Consider the following 21,507-nt stretch of genomic DNA (forward strand, 5'->3'; position numbering starts at 1 on the left):
TCGCGCTAAAATAAATAAACAATATTTCGAATGAGGCGCGAAGTGGCCTGCGCGTATTTCCAATCATCCTTTTGAAAGTCTATGTTTATTTTTGATTTTGGAAAAATTGGGGCTCGCTATATACTTAAGGTGACCATACGTCCCGCTTTCGGCGGGACAGTCCCGCTTTCAAGCTGTCCGTCCCGCTATCCCCCGCGAGGGCAAAAATGTCCCGCTTTCATAAACATGCCAAACGATAATTTAAATTACCTACATTTTGCATTAATCACTTGAGACAGCTCTATATCTTCTTACCTCTCACATAGACTTAGGGAATGCAATCTCGTCCCGCCGAGATCCCGAACTCGCGAGACCCCGGCCATATTTAACGAGATTGAAACTCGTTAAATTTCGTACGGGATCTCGCGAGATAACGAGATCGACAAATGCAGCGTGACTACGTGTATTTCATTCAAAATCAGAAGTCGTCGATCAGATGATTCTCTCGACATGATGGGTTTTTTAAGAAGCCATGATGTCGATTCGAAAGGCTGAAATTCTAATTTTAACGCTGTCAAACTATAAATTTTGCTAAAAAGCAGAAAAAAATGACAATTACGCAAACACACATAGGGTGGGTTGCACCATTTAACTTTAACTATTACAAACGTCAAATCCCTTGACGAGAGAGATCAATCTTCAAGAGATTTGACGTTTGTAATAGTGTTAAATGGTGCAACCCACCCATAGAGTCGAATTTTAAACAAATACAATAAGGTTTTGACAGCTCTAAAATTAGAATTTAGTTATGTCTTCAGAATCGAAATAATTTTCACACCTTGATGGCCTTTCCGTACGAGTACCTTGATAACTTGATCTGACTTCTCTTTTGAACTTCTTTTATTTGATTAATAAGATCTCACAACATTTATTTAAGAACTTCACAAGTTCTTACAAGTTAAGTTTTTGTTTTTATTTAGTAAAACTAATGTTCCTATTACTCCTAATTTTTGAAAGTAAAGTAATAAATTTACAAAATACTAAATATAGATTTTTTTTACCAATTTTGCACAAATTTGAGCTGATTAGCCGTAATAGGTGTATTAATTATAGACATAAACATTTTCTTTATTGGAGTTAGAGACAAAATAATATTTTCATTCATTTTTTTAATAAAAGTCACTTATTTTTTATAACTAAGCAACGTTATGTCAGTTACTAGTACCTACTATAAAAATAAGCATATTCCCTACATAGACTACATCAAAATTGTAATGAATAGGTACCAATAAGTTTTTTTTTTGCAACATAAATCCGCAGGTGTCCCGCTTTGACAAAAAAAATAAATGGTCACGTTATATATACTACGTGTTTAGTATTAAACGTGTATTCATGTTTTTATCTACTTTAATTTGGTATTTATAATAACTTTATACGGAGAGGGCTATGCTCGGGGTTGATCTGAAGGATCGCATTATCAATCAGGTAATTCGGAAGAGAAGTAATGGAACAGATATTTATATAAGCTCTTAAGTTCTGCAGACTATAGTAGCATTAAGCCGGCCATTGGATAACAGACTAGGTAGGTACCATGGAGAGATGACCAAGAATAGGCTTAAGCTTTATTTATTTTTTTCTATAGTAGTTACCTATTTATTTAATTAGTATATCATTTATTTAAGTATATTTCTAATATATATTTTATTATTAAACACTTATGTCTGATGAGTCTGACGATGAATCATTTGTATCGGCTGATTCTTCTTCATCTTATCTTAGCGCTGATGCTGATGGCCTGTGTCTAGGTGATATTTTAATTAAAGAATTCTCCTCACTTCCCAAAAATTTTAACGTTTGCCACATTAATGCACAAAGTATTCCCAAACATTACAATGAACTGCTAAATACTTTTTCATCGGGCATAGTTCATGCAGTTTTGGTATCTGAGAGTTGGCTAAAACCTACCTTATCTTCTCATGCGTACTGTCTTCCTGGATATGTCCTCGTTCGTAATGATCGCGTGGGGAGAGCTGGTGGAGGAGTAGCTATTTACTTGAAAAGTGATATCCCGTTTTCAGTCATTGCCCAGTCTCCTTCGTCCAGTAATGCCCCCGCTGAATATTTATTCATTGAAATTAATCTGGGCGTCAAGGTTCTACTTGGAGTGTCCTATTGCCCCCCAAGTAATAATTATTTCCCCTCATTAGAAGCTGTGCTTGAAAATATAACCCCCAACTACTCACATCACTTAATTATGGGTGATTTTAATACGGATGTGCTCGTTCCTGACTCTCGCACCCGAAAATTACACTCAATTGTCGATTCAGTGAACCTCAAAATTCTGCCCTTATCGGCAACTCACCACTCTTCCACAACTGACACCTCAATCGACCTTATCCTCACTTCTGATGACTCTCTCATAGCTCGCCACGGGCAATATCTCGCGCCTGGTTTCTCCAAACACGATTTAATTTTTTGCTCGTATCGCTTACGCATTCCCAAACCAAAGCCAGTGGTACTTTTTCAACGCAACTTCACCAAGATCGATGTTGAGAAGCTTAGATCCGATGCCGCACAAATCCAATGGAGTGACATGCAGGACTTGCCTGATGTTAATGACAAAGTTGAGTTTCTCTGCACTAACATCATTAAACTTTTTGATACTCATGCTCCTGTTCGACCAGTAAAACTCAAACATCGACCAACTCCTTGGATAAATGACACTATCCGAAAGTTTATGGTTAGGAGAGATAGAGCCTTTCGTAGGTACAAAATGTCGCGTACTGACGAAAACTGGACTGCTTGTAAGGTTGCTAGAAATCGGTGTAACCAGATGTGTAGGAACGCCAAACGCCGATACATCGCTGAGCAACTTGAATTATCTTCGCCTGCAGGCATTTGGAAATTTCTCAGGTCTCTTGGCGTGGGTAAGCCTCCCAAACAAGATGAGCACATCCCTTTCGACTTAAACAATCTGAACAAACACTTCGCATCCTCTTCCACTGTCGACACCTTTACTAAAACATTAACTCTAAACCATATTCAAAATTTGCCCACGCCAGACATCGATACCTTCAATTTCGCACCGGCAACAGCGGAAGAGATCAGGAAAATTATATTGTCCCTTAAATCTAAGGCGGTAGGTCACGACAACATTGGGCGCATTATGGTGGTCAATCTACTCGACATCCTTCTCCCTGCCATCACTCACATCATCAACCATTCCCTTACCTCTGGACATTTCCCTGATCTTTGGCGTAAAGCTTATGTTATTCCTCTCCCTAAAATAGCAAATCCTTCTTCTCTTAACCATTACCGTCCCATATCAATATTACCTTTCCTGTCCAAAGTCCTGGAGTCGATTGTCCACCGCCAGCTCACCGCGTTTTTGTCAAATGGTGGTCTCCTTAACCCATACCAGTCTGGTTTTCGGGCTGGGCATAGCACGACGACTGCCTTGTTGAAAGTCACAGAGGACATACGAAGCGGTATGGAGAAAAGAATGATTACCGTGCTTGTTCTTATTGATTTCACCAATGCATTTAATGCTGTGGACCATGACCTTTTGTTAGCTGTACTAGAAAAATCCAAGATCTCTCTCGCTGCTGTCAGCTGGTTTTCTTCCTATCTTCGGGGTCGTCAGCAGGCTATTCGGAGCTGCTCGGTATTATCCGACTGGTCTGATCTGTCTGCTGGCGTCCCTCAAGGCGGTATACTCTCTCCTCTACTTTTCTCAATTTTTATTGATCTAGTTTCCTCAAACCTTTTCTGTTCCTACCATCTATATGCTGATGATCTGCAACTGTACAGTCAAGTTAATCCTGATGACCTCGTCTCGGCTATTAATCACCTAAATGGAGACCTAAACAGGATTCTAGAGTGGTCAAATCGGTTCGGCATTATGGTAAACCCTACGAAATGTCAGGCAATAATTGTTGGAAGCTCTCAATTAATGTCAAACCATGACCTAGTTTCAACTCCCTTAGTTTTCGATGGATGTAATATTCCATTTACATCTACAGTCAAAGACCTTGGAATCATAATCGATGAACATTTGAGTTGGGTCCCACAGGTTGACAGTGTGTCGCGTCGGATCTACGCTTCGATGCACTCTCTTCTACGCCTTAAAAACTTTTTACCTTTTCAGACTAAGCTTTCTCTGGCCACCTCTCTTCTCTTACCCATTCTCGACTACGCTGACGTGTGCTATTTGGATGTGACCGAGGCACTCCTTAATAAACTGGAACGCTTGCAGAACACCTGCATACGTTTCATTTTCGGACTACGGAAGTATGATCACGTGTCCAGCTACCGTGCCAAGTTGAAATGGCTTCCTATCCGAGATAGGAGAAATTTACGTATTCTCTGTCTTCTGTTTTCTGTCCTCCATGAACCCAAATCCCCTCCATACCTAAAGTCCATGTTTAACTTTTTGTCTGACACTCATAGCCGACACCTCCGCTCCTCCCACAACCTTTTATTATCATTACCATCACATCAGTCTGGCTTTATGCTACATTCCTTCTCTGTCTCAGCAGTCCGTCTGTGGAATGATCTCCCTGAGTCTATCAGGAAGGCTCCCAGTCGTGCACTTTTTAAATCCTTAGTTCGGTCTCATTACCTCAACAAGTTAGGATATAATTAATTACAGCCTTTTCATGTACCTCTGTTTTAGTGTTATATATTTATGTGTATGTATATGTAGTATAAGTATATATAAATGTATTATTATATATTATTATAATGTTAGGTATAGCTTTATATATATTTTTTTATATATATATATGTAGGTATAATTATGGTAGATTTTGTGTAAGTTTTTTTTTTTGTGAGATTCATTGATTGATTGTGATTTTTGTTATTTTTTTGCACTTCCCTACTTTCTGCTCCTGAACCTCCTGCAGGTTGACTGGTAGAGAATGCTCTTAGCATTAAGTCCACCTCATTGTACATCTACTTTTGTAAATTGTGCAATAAAAGTATAAATAAATAAAAATAAATAAATAGGCAAGCATGGCGTGGAACGCCATCCAGATCATAAAAAAACCCTGAGTAACAATCAATCAAGAGGTTTTGATAGCCTTGAATGTTGTTAGATAGAGATTGAATAGCTTATCACCTTTCAATAGTGGATACTATTCAACAGGGCAGCTTTTAAACATCACGAACTCTACACCTTACTGTGACTGTTAGCCTACTGTGTCTGTATTCAGAGCATCCTTGCACCCAGCGTGAATGTAAATACGCGTCCGGGACCACCCACCTCGCTGTAGGTGTGTCAATAATGTTCTAATAGGTGCGTGGAAAAACGCCGGGTTTTTATATCAGCCCCGGCCGAGACGGGATAAACAAGCGAAGAGGCTGCCAACCCTTCCTCAAGTGGAAGAAGGTTTTTTTTTTAAGTGGCCAGTGTTGTTAAGCGTTTATGCATATTCGAATTATTTTAAGAGTAGCTACTCTTTTGTTTTTGCACAAAGATTTCATAGCCGTACCTTTTGTTAAATTTGTTGGTATTATTTTCTTACCTATCTGACTTTGTACACTATAGGTGATACTGGAGCTGTACATATCGATTTATTTACTGTTGTAATACTAGTACCTATTTAACAGAAACTGCTAAGCTGTTCTATAGTATGTTAGTACATAATAATATTATTATTTATATATAACTATTCGTTTTATTTTAGTCTTGCATTTGATATCACCCAGTCAAATCTGGTCAGCACGGGTGATTAGACCAAACCTCACTGATAGATTCAGTGAGAGGCCTACCATGTCCTATAAAGGACTTTAATGAATTTGACATAATTTTAATGTGAATATAAATTAATGGTATTATTTTGTTACGTATTGTTTGAGTTGCATAATATTTAATGGTAAATAATTATTGTTATTAATTATAAATTTATATTGATTATAATTAGATATTAATAGAATGTTTACTTAATTGAATGATTGTATTTGTTTAAGATATTTGGATATAATAATTTAAATTGGATAAATTTCAAGACATATTTTTATATTTAATACTTTGCATGATAGTGTAGACAAAAAAAATATTATTATTAATGTATCTGTAATTGATTAATGTAATTTATTTAAAGTGTTAATTTATTTTAATAATTTGTTTAAATTGTCAATATTTGCATGATTATGATTACTTGTTTGGTAATAATTTCTTAAACTAAAGTCAATGCATATATTTGTAAAACTTATTATTGAATAAAGGCTTTATTATTATTTGACTGGCATGTGATATATTTTAGAGTGCACTTTTCCACAATACAAATACCTTACCATACATTTATGTAACAAGTACATCACTTTTCTAAATTATAAACGGCTTTACGAAAATATACTTCCACGCCCTCTAGAAGGAAATGTATGAACTACCTAACATGTCCAAATTCCGAGAGTACTGTAATGGTAGAGTGAGAGCCTTGACAGTTCCGTTCCTACTCATAGATGGCGCTGGTAGTCTCATTCCAAAAATTACTCCGTTAATTTTCCGATTTTTACTTTGAAAATATAATATTTTGCTCATACCTTTATATCCTCCAGACTTCTATCTGACAGTTTTGTGTCTTGTGAAATCCCATTCTGAAAATAATAGAAGAGTTTCTGTTAGTTTTTTGTAAACTTAATTATTTTACTATGTACCTACGGAATATGAAAATTTCGGATTGGGATCGCGTATTAGAACCGGCTCTTAGTAAGTAGGAACTATCCAATAAGCATTAATGTAAATAATTGGATTACTATAGTCTGCAGTGCAGAGTCAGTCACCTTTTACTCTTTAATTGTGTTCATACTGGTAGTAAATAAAAGTACGCTAGTTCTGTTAAGAAGCCATATTGCATTTGTGGCAAGCGTGTCATATGTCAGATTGCCGCTAGTTTATCGATAATCTAATAGAATAGTGAGCTTGTTTATATCTTAGGTATATATTACAGCTTATAATGATAGCGTTTTGAATGGTTTTTATTAGTGCGGTTAGTAAACAATGCCAAAAATCTCTTAGGGATATCACAACACAACATGCATAGGCAATAGGCATATAAATAGGATTATGAAAAGTATATATAAATTAACCTTATCCACAATTTGCACGTAAATAAGAGAGAGTAATATTTTTTTACCACGACTGTATCTATCTTTGAAGTCCACCCCACAAATAATATATCTACCATTCAGTTTGAACTCTTACCATGAAGGAAACAAAACAAAACTCAATGTTCCTGCGTCCTCAACTAGCAAAGTTAGGTATATTCCATGCGTATTTAACCACAACAATTTTCATACATCACTGCCATTGTAAACCCAAGGACAACTATCATATCAGACATAATACGGCTACAACAATGATATGTCATTAGGACGGGTGCTAATAAGCCTATTTCCGGTGTAACAGGAAGTATCAAAATCATGGAGTAGCCACCTAACCTTTACAGGTCATTGAACCGGGTTGGTTCGGTCCATCTCTGTAAAGTTGGAGGGAAGCCAAGTGATGTCGTAATGACATGGCTTGTCTAGACTTGTGGCGTGTCGGAGACACAATACTGAGTCGAGACAGACAGTCACCATCGTTAAATAAATATCATTTACAAAGGCAAAAAATGAAACATCAGCCGTAGGGTTTCGTTCCCGTGTACCCGGGAATTCCCGGGAAATTTGTCCTTCCCGAAACCGGGAAAAAAATTGCATTCCCGGGAATTCCCGGGTTTAATTTTTAATCGATTCTATGCTATATTTTCATCTTTATTTATCTGTTTCTCCTACCTTAAACCAAACAAAATTATCGGCAGGCTCGTCGTCTACATCAGAAACTCGGTTTTGTTGTAAATTATTGGAAAATCATACCTACGTGTTATTGTTTTCGCGCAGCTGCATTGCAAAGATAAATTCACCTCTGATAGTTTCACCTCTTCCTGATTCAATATTTTCATTTTTATTTATCTGTTGGTCCTACCGCTAGGGTTGCCAACCGTACTATATTATAGTATTGTACTATATTTTGGCTCTTCGTACTATATACTGTTGAACTAAAATATAGTACGCAAAAATACTATATTTCACAATACAGTCAAGCATGCAATGAATTTTTTGAGTATTGATGTAGAGAACATTATTTTGAAAATGTATAGTTACTTCTCTGTTTCGGCAGTAAGACGTGAAGAGCTTAAAAAATTTGTTGCATCTGTTGATGGTGAATGGCATGAATTAAAACGTCATGTTGGCACCAGGTGGCTTTCTTTACTGCCTTGTGTAGACAATATTCTTTTGAATTGACAGCCTATATATAATTATTTTATAAGTTTAGGTGATGAATGTCCAGTTCATATCAAAAATCTCTTGTTGATGGATGAATGTAACGGAGTCAGTAAAGTTCAAGTTTTTTTTAAATTTCTCAAGCCATTTATTACACAACTTTTATAAATCTGTTAAACAACTTGAAGGCAATAATGTTACTGTTTTAGATTTGTATAACATCATGTCAACTTTAAAATCAGCTTTAGAGCAGAGAAAAAAAGACGGATACGAAACAAAAAAAAAAATGCAAACTTTTTATCTATTAGAAAAGGCTTAAATAACAGAAAACTTTGTAGTATTTATAGATAAATCTTTAAAGTACCTAGATAAATGGTTTAATTTTGAGGATAATAATTGGTTACAGTAAGTACAAAAATTTAATTTAAAACAAGAAATATCTTTTGATGCCTGTGAATCTGTTGTGGACGTTCTCAACTTAAAATTGAAGTTGGCCATCGACATGGATGAACTTTACTCTGATATTTTAATTGTTAATGAAATATTGCAAAAATTAAAAGATTGTCCTGAATTTCAAAATTTTAGTACAGGCCACAAATGGCAACATATTTTTTTTAAATCTGAGAATAATTTAAAAAATATTTATAAATTAATAGCCTTCTTACTTTCTATTCCCGCCACTTCGGCGTTTACAGAAAGAATTTTTTCTATTATGAACATCAAGTGGCGGGAAGAAAGGAATCGAGCAAAGCTCGAACTAATAAAAAATGAGCTCTTTATTATAAACTTAAACATAGAGTGCGAAAAAGCATTTAATACGTTTATATTAGATAAAAAACTTTTAAAAGATGCAAAAAGTGCGAAAAAGTACAATTTTTACAAAAATAAAAATAACTGAGTAACAAATTAGTGTTTTATTCGATTTTCAAAAAATGTACTGTATTTTTCTTTAGTGTCCTATATTTTTTTATGACTTATTTTGAAATATACTATAATTTGGTGAAAAAATGTTGGCAACCCTACCTACCGCCTACCTAACTACCAAACAATTGATTGATCGGCTTTTACATATGTGACCTGTCATATTTTTTTTATGTCCCGTTTTGCATCTGCGTTTATTTTTTATAAAATTACTAACGCATAGAAAATACCAAAATAAGAAGTAGGTTGAGCGATAAATCGTTAAATGAATAAATTTTTCTAAAACATTACCTCAAGTGTAATTAATTTTCTATTTTAATTATATGTCATAACAATATTATTTTCAAACTGTTAATTATAATACCTTTGTTATTGTTTAATTTACAATTAAGAAAAACAAATGATTTGGCATGTAAAACAAATCATTATAATTTTGGTTTTTAATTTATCTGACGGTTGCTTTTTTCTACCTATACGAGTGATAAAAGTATATTTGATTTAATTGTAAGTGTTTAAAATATAGACTTTTAATACCAGAAAATAGCAAAACCAAGCATTTAAAATATTTTCCCGTTTCCCGGGAATTCCCGGGAAATCTTGAAAAAAATTCCCGTTTAACGGGAATAGAAAAAGGTCGGGAAAAACGAAACCTTTCAGGTCTAATCCATTGCTGCGAATAAAATCAAATCTAAATTGGACCATGGACCTCTTCCAAGGAGCACCTCTACACTCTGTCTCCACTCGAGAACTCGTGTACTCCACTGGTCATATTTTTTATGATAAAGGTATGGCCCATCACTGGCACTTAAATCACTTAATATCTGAAGCTCTCTAATTTAATATGGGGGAAAGATCAAAATATAGGCAAAGACAGCGCGTCCTGCCTTGACTCGAATGCCGATGTTATTTATAAAGATATGGACTAATTCTATTAATAAGCGGTTGCATGCCGACATCCACGCAGGAGATGATGCCAGATAACAATTATAATTTCAACAATAACAAGGCTAAGGATAACTAAATTTACTGATACTTATCTGTTATACCTATTGGCATAGATATAGTTACATGTGACGTCAGCGTCGGTTTTATTATAATTATGATAATGATAAGAGTAGGCAAGGTTGGCGCTAAGGTAGGTTACGAACGATATGAAGTGTCTTGTGAATGTTGATGAGACGACACACTGCCAAGATCGTAAGTAATTACAATTCTATAAGGATCAGGATTCTACATTGAAATCGTTAATTGAATGTAGAGTATTACAACTCTACTTTTTATTATCAACATAGTAAAATTATTGGTAAATTCAATCTACCTATTACTATACCAAATGTATTTACTCGATCGATCAGAAGAATAAATCCATTAAAATAACCCTAATCCCTCCAACCTTACTAGTTAAGGCTGAATTACGGAGCATTCACTCTTGGATGCAGTGAGAAACGCGAGGAAAATTTGACAAGAGCCAAGACGGTATGCGATACGTGCTTCGACTGCTCTTCATCATTGGTTCATGAGTGAACATCCTATACAAGAAGCCGATAGTGGCTGGATGCAGGTGTAGTAGCACTTATTGAACTGTTACGACCGCTTTCATATCCTTTGTTCATGAGACCAACCCGCACTAGGCTAGCGTGGTTGACTAGGCCTAAACCCTTCGTTTATTGGAAAGAGACCCGTGCCCCAGCAGTGGGGACGTGATGGGTCTTGATGATGAGATCTACTTCAATCCCTTCCGGATGTCTTATTTTTATTTTATATATTTAAAGGAAGACTTACAGCTAGAGATATCAGTAAAAATAGCAAAGTATGAAAGAGACAGCCAATTCCAAGTTTCCACATGTAAGAATCAAAATATTGCCATTATGCCTATTAACACATGCCATTATGTGTTGTCTCCAGTCTCCTCACCTCAGTGCGCTCGCGCAGCATGGCGCCCACCCGGCAGTAGACAGCCTCCTCGCGCAGCCGCGCCGCGTCCCGGATCTCACGCACCAGATCCGCCAGCACGCCCGGGGAGTAGCCCGCGCCCAGGATACCTGCAATATGGCGGGGGGGAGGGTTACTGGAGGGTCATTTAACAAAGTAGTTCTAGAGGTATAGAGGTAGAGGTAGGTTCCGTTTTTATCTTATGAGGAACGGAAGTAAAGCTGCTGCGATTACCATGACTTTTCCGCTCGGTTTTCTATGCTATAAAACATGTATCAATTTCGTATAAATTTGTATTAGGGTGTCATATTGTTTCTCTACAGCATGATTCAAAATAAACTTGAGAGGCCAAGAGGGTCACTCCCGTAATGCCAGTTAGCCTAACCACAACTCTTATTTCGTTTCAATAAACATAAAAGTACCAAGATATAGTAGCCCCGAAGGTAAGACGGAAATTTCAACCCAACGGCTAAAGTCGTAGTGAACTCATCATCAGTCCATATTCACATATTCATCGACTACAAGCCCATCCATTCGACACTGAACTATCTAATCGATCTGAATGAGATTCAATACATGCATCATATTGCCAGACTATAATCATTAAAATTGCAGTGCCGATATCTGATGCCGATTTAAAAATATCAAGTCACTCATTAGGAGGTTCATTAAAATGGGTAATAATTAGCTGCTCCAAATAGCCTTTAATCGATTGGCAGAACGAAATGAAGCTAGACTAGTGAAATGTGCCCTACTGCAGCCATTTGCAGCAGTATGCAGGATAGGTTATACAGTATCCGTGTAATTAAATTGATAATTAACTTATTTTCCTTCAGACACCATAAATTCTGACTTCAAGACCAAGAAGGTCATTTAATTGGGAAAAATATACACAATAGAATACAACATTCACATGAGCACTAGTACTACAATATCCAAAACGGGTTCCGCTCATCTGGCATAATCTTTATTGCCCAAAACTCATTTCGCATAACTCGTATGTTCTAAACTTTTTTGGCCGAACCATCACTTTGCCAAGACTTATGTGGCATAAGGCTCGTTTCGTCTAAAACTCTTTAGGCACAATCTTTAAACACCTAAGTTTCGTTTGCTCAAATTTATGTTCGTCTATACCTATGTATAATCTTGTTTCTCGTAATGTTAACTTAATAAATAATATATTAAGTACGTAGTAAATGTACAAATTGTGGTATTTTTCTCCTACATCCCGAAAATCACGATATTGTATGATCAAAAAATCGAAAGTTAACGACCAATATAATTATTACAAACCCCATGAGATCGAAACCTAAAAATAGGTGCGACGACGAGCAAAGCGAGGAGGAGCGTGTTAGGTGCACATGTTCATCAAAACCAAAGCGGAGCGCAGCGAAGCGGAGCGGAGCGTTTTCCAAACAGCGGAAACAATACAAGGCACCAGTTTGCGCTATGTAGGGAGACGCTCCGTCCAAGTTAAAGCCAAACGAATATTATTACTTTGTATAAACCTAATAATCCAAAACATAAACGACCTCCGGAAAACCAAACGAACACCCACAATGCATTTCTCTAAAGTCTAAATCAAAATCAATGGCACAGCTCTTTCTCATCATCAGCCCGTAATAGGGACCTGTCGGAATGCCACCGCAATAATAAATTCAAATGGATATCAAATGACGCGATCGGATTCAGAATGACTAAGCAGAGCTTCTCATTGTTGTGCGGTAACAGCTTGGATCGGTCCCACGCGATTTGAGCGCTAAAGATACGCTTACAGCCTTAGCTACTAACTACTAAGGACTGCTGTAGGTATATGTTTTCCCTTGACATAATAATTAGTGCATAAAGCGGATAAATTACTAAAACAAGGTGCAAAACAATCACTTGCACCAAATATTAAAATTTCTGGCTATATTTCTGGCTTGTTCTGGGTATACTTCCAAAGCAAGCTAGCAATAGATTTAATAACGTGCAAGTCACCCTAAATTCTCTAATGTCAGTGATACAGTAGGGTATGGTCAAGCTAAGCATAACATAGAGCCGTAGAGCTATTCTAAGATAATTATATATTATTTTGTACAATATGGCAATAACTAAGGTACGTGGAGTCAACTTAGAGTCTGCCCTTAACAGTACCCGGGTGCCATATTCTGGGGATATAACCACCAGTCCCCAGATGTCAGCATCACCTGAGCAGCCAGCAGACAGTGTCCTACCAACAGACGCTCAGCTGCCACCTGCCTGCCCCCCTGCTGATGTCCATCCAACTACCACAATCTGCAACGACGAGTCCGTCGTCGAGACGAGTAGTGTCCTACCACCTGACGCTCAGCTGCCACCAGCCTGCCCCCCTGCTGATGTCCATCCAACTACCACAATCTGCAACGACGAGTCCGTCGTCGAGACGAGTAGTGTCCTACCACCTGACGCTCAGCTGCCACCAGCCTGCCCCCCTGCTGATGTCCATCCAACTACCACAATCTGCAACGACGAGTCCGTCGTCGAGACGAGTAGTGTCCTACCACCTGACGCTCAGCTGCCACCAGCCTGCAATCTTCATGAGAACCAGCCTACTACAGTCTGCAACGACGAGACAGCCGTCCAAACGACCAGCCCGTCACCGTGTGGTGTGACCAGCCCGAGATTGCCCTATCTTCAACACCGTGTACCGGCCTGCTTCGAGAAGCTCCTTATGAGACAATTGTTTTCTCTGATAAGCTAGGTAGCAAGATGGGTCATATGCTGAATGACTATCTCAGGCAAAATGTAGTTAACATATGTATGCCAGGCGCCACATTTAAGCAAATTGTGGATAGGATAGTATCAGGGCAATACAGCTTGAACACTACAATAGTAGTACTAGTAGGAAATAGCATAGATGTAAAGAAGGAGGACCTAATTCAGTGTTATGACGCACTTTCTGACATGAATGTTACGAAAACCATAATTTGTGCGTTCCCCTACTCCGCTTCACGGACCACAAAGCAGAACAGCTATATTCATGATTTAAATATGTTATTATTTAACATGACCTTTGGTGACCGAGAGAAAACGATGTATTTCGATACAAATAAATTTATTAATAATTTTATTTTGACCAGGAGTACATTATTTGTACCTAAATTTTATAAGCGACAGATAGCTAAGTTGTTAGCTTACAATATTTATGACCCTGTTATAAGTTGTATAACAGAAGTAGGACCAACTGATACGATAGTTAGTAGTAATACTAATGTAAATTTAAACTGCCAGGTACGACAAGAGATGAGCAACTGAGAGTTGTACACCAGAACATTCAGGGGCTTTCTCGCAAACTTCTAATGTTAGAATTATTTTTAGAACAATACGACGTAGACATAATTTGTATTACTGAACATCACCTAAAAAATGATGACATGAATTTTAATGTAAAAAATTACAATGTTATTAGCTCATTTAATAGGAAATCGTTAGACAAAGGAGGATCATTAATATTTGTAAAGAACAATTTAAAATGTAAGGAAAGGAAAGATATTGTAAAATTATCAGTCGAAAGAATAGCTGAACTAGCCTGTGTTGAGATGGACAAGTATATAATTGTAAGCGTGTACAGGCCCCCATCTACGGACTATAAAGTATTTGAGAAAGTGATGGAGGATAGTCTTACCATCTTATCTAGGAGCTCAAAACAAGTGGTCGTGGTGGGAGATTTTAATATTGATTTATTAGTTGAGACTTCTATGAAATGTTCTATAGTTAACTTGTTTAAGTCATTTAATTTAAGTAATGTTTTCCTGGAACCAACCAGAATTACTCCCACCTCAGCGACTTGTATTGATAATATTTACTGTAATTGTGATTTTACTAATAATTCTGTAATCAATTGTTTATCATCCGACCACAGTGGGCAAATTATTACGTTTCCTTGTACTTTTGAACGTAAGTCAGCCACTTTCAAGTTCAGACCAGTAACATCATACAGAATTGATAAGTTTAAATCTCGATTGAACAGTAAACTTGACTACTGTAGAAGCTCTGAAAGAAATCCCAATGATGCCTTTAAGGAAATATTTCAAGGTTTGTCTCGAGAATTTGAAAACGTGTTCACTAAGAAAGAAGTAGATGTTAATTGTAAACTAAGTCTTAATGACTGGGCAACATCGAGAATTTATAAGAGCAGACGTAAATTATATGATCTCTATGAACAGCGTACATTTACTCATGACGATAGCTTTAGAGATTATGTAAAGAAATATACAAAGATATTCAAAGCCGTTTGCCACCAAGCTAAATCAGATTATATAAATAGAAAGATTAAAAACTCTAATAACAAGATTAAAACCGTATGGAATATCATTAATACTGAAACCGGGAAGAATAAACCACGTGATTTAAATTTTGAACTTAAAATTAATGATAAAATTGTTTCATCTAGTGAAGAAGTGGCTTCCGTCTTTGAAGATTTTTTCCGTAGTATACCGATAGCTACAACTGAGAACCTTGATTCATCTTGCGCTGAAGCTGAACGTTTGCTAAGAGGGAATGCACCGCCTTGCGATCTCGACTTTCAATTTCATGGTATAAATACACAGACTATAATTAGCACTTATAAAGAATTAAATTTAAAAATGACCGAAGATTTATGGGGCATGTCCGTTAAAGTTATTAGTCATGTTATTGATATCCTAGCACCCCACTTGGCTAATCTTTTTAACAGATGCATTGAGGTCGGTGTATTCCCCGATTTGATGAAACTTAGTAAACTAATACCGCTTTTTAAATCTGGTGAGAAAAATGATCCCAATAATTTTAGGCCTGTATCAGTTTTGCCAGTACTGAGTAAAATATTTGAAAAAATTATGCTGCATCAAATGCTTTCGCACTTTAGTATTCACGGCCTTCTCCATAACCAACAGTTCGGTTTCACCAAAGGTCGATCTACAACTGACGCTGGTGTCGCGTTGGTCAAACACATATTTAGTGCTTGGGAGGAGCGTCTTGATGCTGTGGGTGTATTTTGCGATCTATCGAAAGCATTTGATTGTGTGGATCATGCCACTCTACTTATGAAACTTAAATATTATGGGCTAACTGGCAAAGCTCTTACATTATTGGAATCATACTTGAGCAACAGAACTCAACTAGTTGACATAAATGGAGTGCGTTCGGCTGGCTGTCCTGTCAGTATGGGTGTTCCCCAAGGCTCGATTTTAGGACCATTCTTATTTCTTGTATATGTTAACGATTTACCGTTTTTGGTAGATAAATTATGTGAGATAGTACTGTTTGCTGATGATACTTCACTTATATTTAAGTTGAAGCGACAAGAAGTCAATTTTGACAATGCAAACAGTGCTCTTTCCATAGTTGCTAATTGGTTCACTGTAAATAATTTAGCTCTTAACTCCAAGAAAACAAAATGTATTAAATTCACTTTGCCTAATGTAAGACAAGTAGAGACATATTTGACATTGAATAACGATAAGCTAGAGTTAGTAAATGAAACGGTATTCCTGGGTATTACAATTGACTCAAAGTTGCAATGGGGACCCCATATTGAGAGGATAGCCGGTAGATTGAGTTCTGCAGCTTATGCGGTTAGAACCATTAGACAGTTAACAGATGTAGATACAGCCAGGCTTGTGTATTTTACTTATTTTCATAGTGTTATGTCTTACGGAATTCTATTGTGGGGACGAGCGGCTGACATTAATCAAATCTTTGTTCTGCAAAAACGAGCAATTCGAGCCATATATGTATTAGGGTCTAGAATTTCATTAAGAGATACGTTTAAGGAAATAGGTATACTAACTGTTCCATGCCAATATATCTATGAAAATATTATGTATGTTCGTAAAAACTTAAATTCATTTAGTAAAGTAGGAGCCACTCACGGTATTGAGACCAGAAACAAAAATAAGTTGCTTTTCCCCACACTCAGACTTTCGAAAACAAACACATCATTCATGGGGAACTGTATACGTTTTTATAATAAATTATCAAATGAAGCAATAAATCTTACTGAGCAAAAATTTAAGAATTATGTTAAAGCTACATTATGTAGTAAAGCTTACTATAGTATAAATGATTATTTAAACGACAAAAACGCGTGGTCTTGTCCACCTCAGCTAAGGCTATTGAAAAAATGAAATGGATATAGGTACTTAAGTAAAATTGTAGGTACTAGATATAAGTAAAAATTGTAATAGATATAAGGAAAAAGTTGAAAAGATGCTCGAGGAGTTTCTTTCGCCATTTCTTTCCTTCTCAATGACGGGGCCTTTGTGAAATGGTGGTAGATGACTATCGACAAATAATTGTAAAATTTTACGTCGATTAAACCATTTGAATTTGAATTTGATTTTGGTAGGTGCACACGGTTGTATCCTATACTCATTAGACACTGATCTACCAACTAACCGATACGAGGTTCGATTTAACCTTCCCCTATAAAGTCAGTAGAGAGCAGTAGCGCCGGCGCACTAGGCTATGAATGATTCATTGCAGACAATTGTTCAATGGAAATAACTGTTGATGGACGCACAATCATGTGCTTAGGACTTATGGCTTCTGTGGATATAAACTCTCCTCTAGGTAAGGTACTTATTATAATAGCATAGGTACTTATTACATAAATGTTGTTAATGTTAAGTTCTATTTTGTATATATTTTTTGTACTACCTAACAATAATTGCGTGTTGGCCATAGCTGTTAAGCATTATTGTGTTTTTTATAATAAATAAATAAAACAAGCCAGAATATATCGTTAATCTACAAATACTAAAAGCTATATAAATCAAATAGGTCATTCGACAAGTACCTACCTAGTAAGTCCACAGTCATGGAAGATATTTAAATAGCATTAAAACTAGGAAACCACGCACAGTGTCATGGTTGACTTGGTGCTGAGCCGTTATACCGCTAATAGCTCTCGAGTACGCTTATGGTTATGCGCAATCTATTAATCGGTATTCTATGATGTCTGAGTTTAAAAGCTTTTAAAACATATTCCGAGCAACTATTCTGAGTAATTAACTAGGGTACCTACATCATAAGTTTATGAGATTTCCCGAATCCATAGAACGAATTTTCAGTTTACAAGAGGCTTGCAAGTGTCAGTTCGTTCTCTATCTCTACAAATTTTGTGGGATTACCCTCGCATAACCCTTTTTAGGGTTCCGTAGCCAAAATGGCAAAAACGGAACCCTTATAGTTTCGTCATGTCCGTCTGTCCGTCTGTCCGTCTGTCCGTCTGTCCGTCTGTCACAGCCGATTTACTCGGAAACTATAAGTACTACAGTGATGAAATTTGATGGGAATATGTGTTGTATGAACCGCTACAAAAATATGACACTAAATAGTAAAAAAAAGAATTGGGGGTGGGGGCCCCCATACATGTAACTGAGGGATGAAATTTTTTTTTTCGATGTACATACCCGTGTGGGGTATCAATGGAAAGGTCTTTTAAAATGATATAAAGTTTTCTAAAAAACATTTTTCTTAAAGTGAACGGTTTTTGAGATATCAGCTCTCAAAGTCGTAAAAAGTATGTCCCCCCCCCTCTATTTTTATAACTACGGGGTATAAAATTCTAAAAAAAATAGAGGTGATGCATGCTAATTAACTCTTTCAACGATTTTTGGTTTGATCAAAGTATCTCTTATAGTTTTTGAGATAGGTGACATAATAAGTTTATTATATTTGCTGCTACGGAACCCTTTGTGCGCGAGCCCGACTCGCACTTGGCCGGTTTTTTATTAAACATATCCTTTACAAAATCCCGTGCCGATAGTTAGCACTAAAACTGTTGTACTGTTGCGCACACCTCATTAGGTAAGCAGGGCGTATAGGCTGCCTACGCACTGGCGACCATAGACGCGGCCAGGCCGCCGCGTCTATGGTCGCCAGTACATGTCCGCTGGCCGCTAAGTGCGTAGGGGCTATAGCGATTGCCATATAAAGTCCAGAATTCACTGGCCGCCGCGGCCAGGTCGCGGCGACCATGGTCGCCAGTGCGTAGGCAGCCATAGTTGCGTGTTTTTTACGATGCAAGCGTGATGGAATATCTTCGCCAAATTATTAGAATTCTATCCGCAGCTTACGGCTTAATAAGGCGTCGTCGGGTCGCGATATTTTATGCAATTACTGAACACCATAATTTGAAGGAGACCTCTTCCTTCATTGGAAGGAGACCCGTGCCCCAGCAGTGGGGACATAATGGGTCGTGATGATGATAATTTGATGTACCTCAAGAATCTGAATTATTTTGTAGTATTTATAGATAAGGTGCCAATTAAATACACAGATCCATATACTTCTGTGGTTAGTGAGTAAGGCAAGGTACAAAAGTGTATAGGTATAAGTATAACAACTAGCTATTCCTTAGTGTATCATCAACACCATCATACGTATGTAGTTTGTTTATCCTTCTATCGTTCCTACTTCTATCCTATTGTTCTCAAAGTATCTGAGATAATAAATACCTAATGCCTAGTGAAGTGAAAGCTAAACAATTATCTCGCGACTACTTGACATTTAGAAGCAATTTCTTGTTTGTTAACTGTTTCCGCCCACACATAGACGTAGATATTATAGTCCCCGTACACACATAGATAGTCCCTATATTTCTTATTACAGAATGTTAAAACATCTCCCCAAGTTTTAAAAGTATGTATTTATTTCTATGTCTTATCCATTATGGGCTACTTACTAAAGCCAGGAAGTATCAAAACATATTAATACATACCTGAAAAGTTTTTCAATAACAGATTTGTAAAACGAATTATAAATTATAAATAATTTCTAGGTCTTTATCATAGTACTTCTAATTTTGCAAGCATGCTTTTGGCTGAAAGCGTGATAAAAACAAAGAAAAGCACAATCCTTACTGGCAAATCGCTTCAATCTTTCTTGCTACTTAGTTAATAATAGATAATTTAACTTGTAAAACTGCGATCATTTACCAAAGTCATAACAGAACGTAGCTTCAAAACGATTTCAAGCACGCGAACTCGTGGTACCGCTGTAGGAAATACGGTAATCCAAGACATATCACATGGTGAAAAATGGCACATCGTGTCGTAAAAAGGATGCCAAATTTTCACCAGAAAATATAATAGAAATCAGAAAATTATTCTACAAAGTATTATAATGTAATTCTCAATATTGAATTATTAATCACCCATCTAAAATAGTGTGCAATAACTACGACTACGGGTTGCGAGGGTAGCTCAGTCGGGTAAGCGCTCGCCTCTCACGCCAGAGATGCGGGTTCGACACACGTTCACGTCACTGACATATACTAATGAGTTATGTGGAATTTAAGAACAATACATATTATCGCTCTTACGGTGAAGGAAAACATCGTGAGGAAATCTTTATATCTAGATTTAGCACATCTAGATATTTGAACCCACCAACCCGCAGTGGACCAGCTTAGGAGATGAGTTTAGACTTTGGGGAAATGCAAAAAGTTCCACTTGAGAGTGCCAGGTGCAGGTACTTACACCGCCACAGACAATAGAATAGAATAAAACTACGACTCATAGCAGTTTTTTATACTTGAGCCAGAGGTGACGTTGTTAAAATGTGTGGGATTTCTCTACCTGTAAGATTAATGTCTCGGTATGTAGAGTAGGTGTTAAACGACTAATTGAAATCCAATGAACATGTGAAACTATCAAGATAAGGCAGGCTGGCAGCAGATAATAATTATTTTATAAGATTTATTGGTCCACTGAACAATTTATCCGACTAATTGGCATTTAACACAAATTAAGCTTGAGAGAAATCGTCAAACAGTCACCGCACCGCCGACACTCGCTTGTATTTCGTAGATTATAGTATTATAGATATAGAGAAAGCATTTGGCAAAGTAATAAGTACCATGACCAGATTGGTAAAGGTGCCAACTGGCCGCCGAATACGAGGTGTGGCAGCGTCACTACTACAGCTGCCGTACCAGCACCGCATTTTAAATAGCGTCGCTCGCCTGTCAAACCTCTGTCAGATCCATACAAGTTACGTCAGATATGACAAGCTAGTGGCGCTGCTTAAAAAATATTAATTGATAATGTTCAGTGGCGGCAATCCCGCTGGTTTTATATCTTTTTTGCAATGATTTGGCTGTTATATAGCGAAATAACGCTCGACGACGCGTCCTTAGAAATACATAAATAAATATCAGAAGTAACGTTGCGACAAGGCGTCTGCTGTAACCTCATGTCTGCGGCGGCCAATAGGCACCTTAAGTTAGTAATGTTAGAAGTAGGGCGTGCGAAATTGGATAATAAAACTTCAATTGATAATAATGAAGATAAAGTTGATAGGTGAAAGTATGAACCGTATTGGATATTGCTACAGTTATAACTAGTGCTTGTGGTTCTTGATAAGTATTTCTTACTGATAAGGTTTTTGTAGGATGAAGTG

The 21,507-nt window shown here is 37.0% G+C and overlaps 1 protein-coding gene across 2 annotated transcripts in view; it reads right to left on the reverse strand.

The window, feature by feature from the left end:
- Positions 1-21,507, reverse strand: part of LOC105392168 — a 41,855-nt gene that overhangs the window by 11,378 nt on the left and 8,970 nt on the right. For both annotated transcript variants that reach the window (XM_038107456.2, XM_038107457.2), the window contains exons 3-4: positions 11,083-11,210; positions 6,526-6,579 (exon numbers count right to left, since the gene is read on the reverse strand). In XM_038107456.2, the coding sequence (XP_037963384.2) occupies positions 6,526-6,579; positions 11,083-11,210 (182 nt within the window). The remainder of the gene's footprint in view (positions 1-6,525; positions 6,580-11,082; positions 11,211-21,507) is intronic.

Source organism: Plutella xylostella, chromosome 25, assembly GCF_932276165.1.
Source record: "Plutella xylostella chromosome 25, ilPluXylo3.1, whole genome shotgun sequence".
NCBI lineage: Eukaryota > Metazoa > Arthropoda > Insecta > Lepidoptera > Plutellidae > Plutella > Plutella xylostella.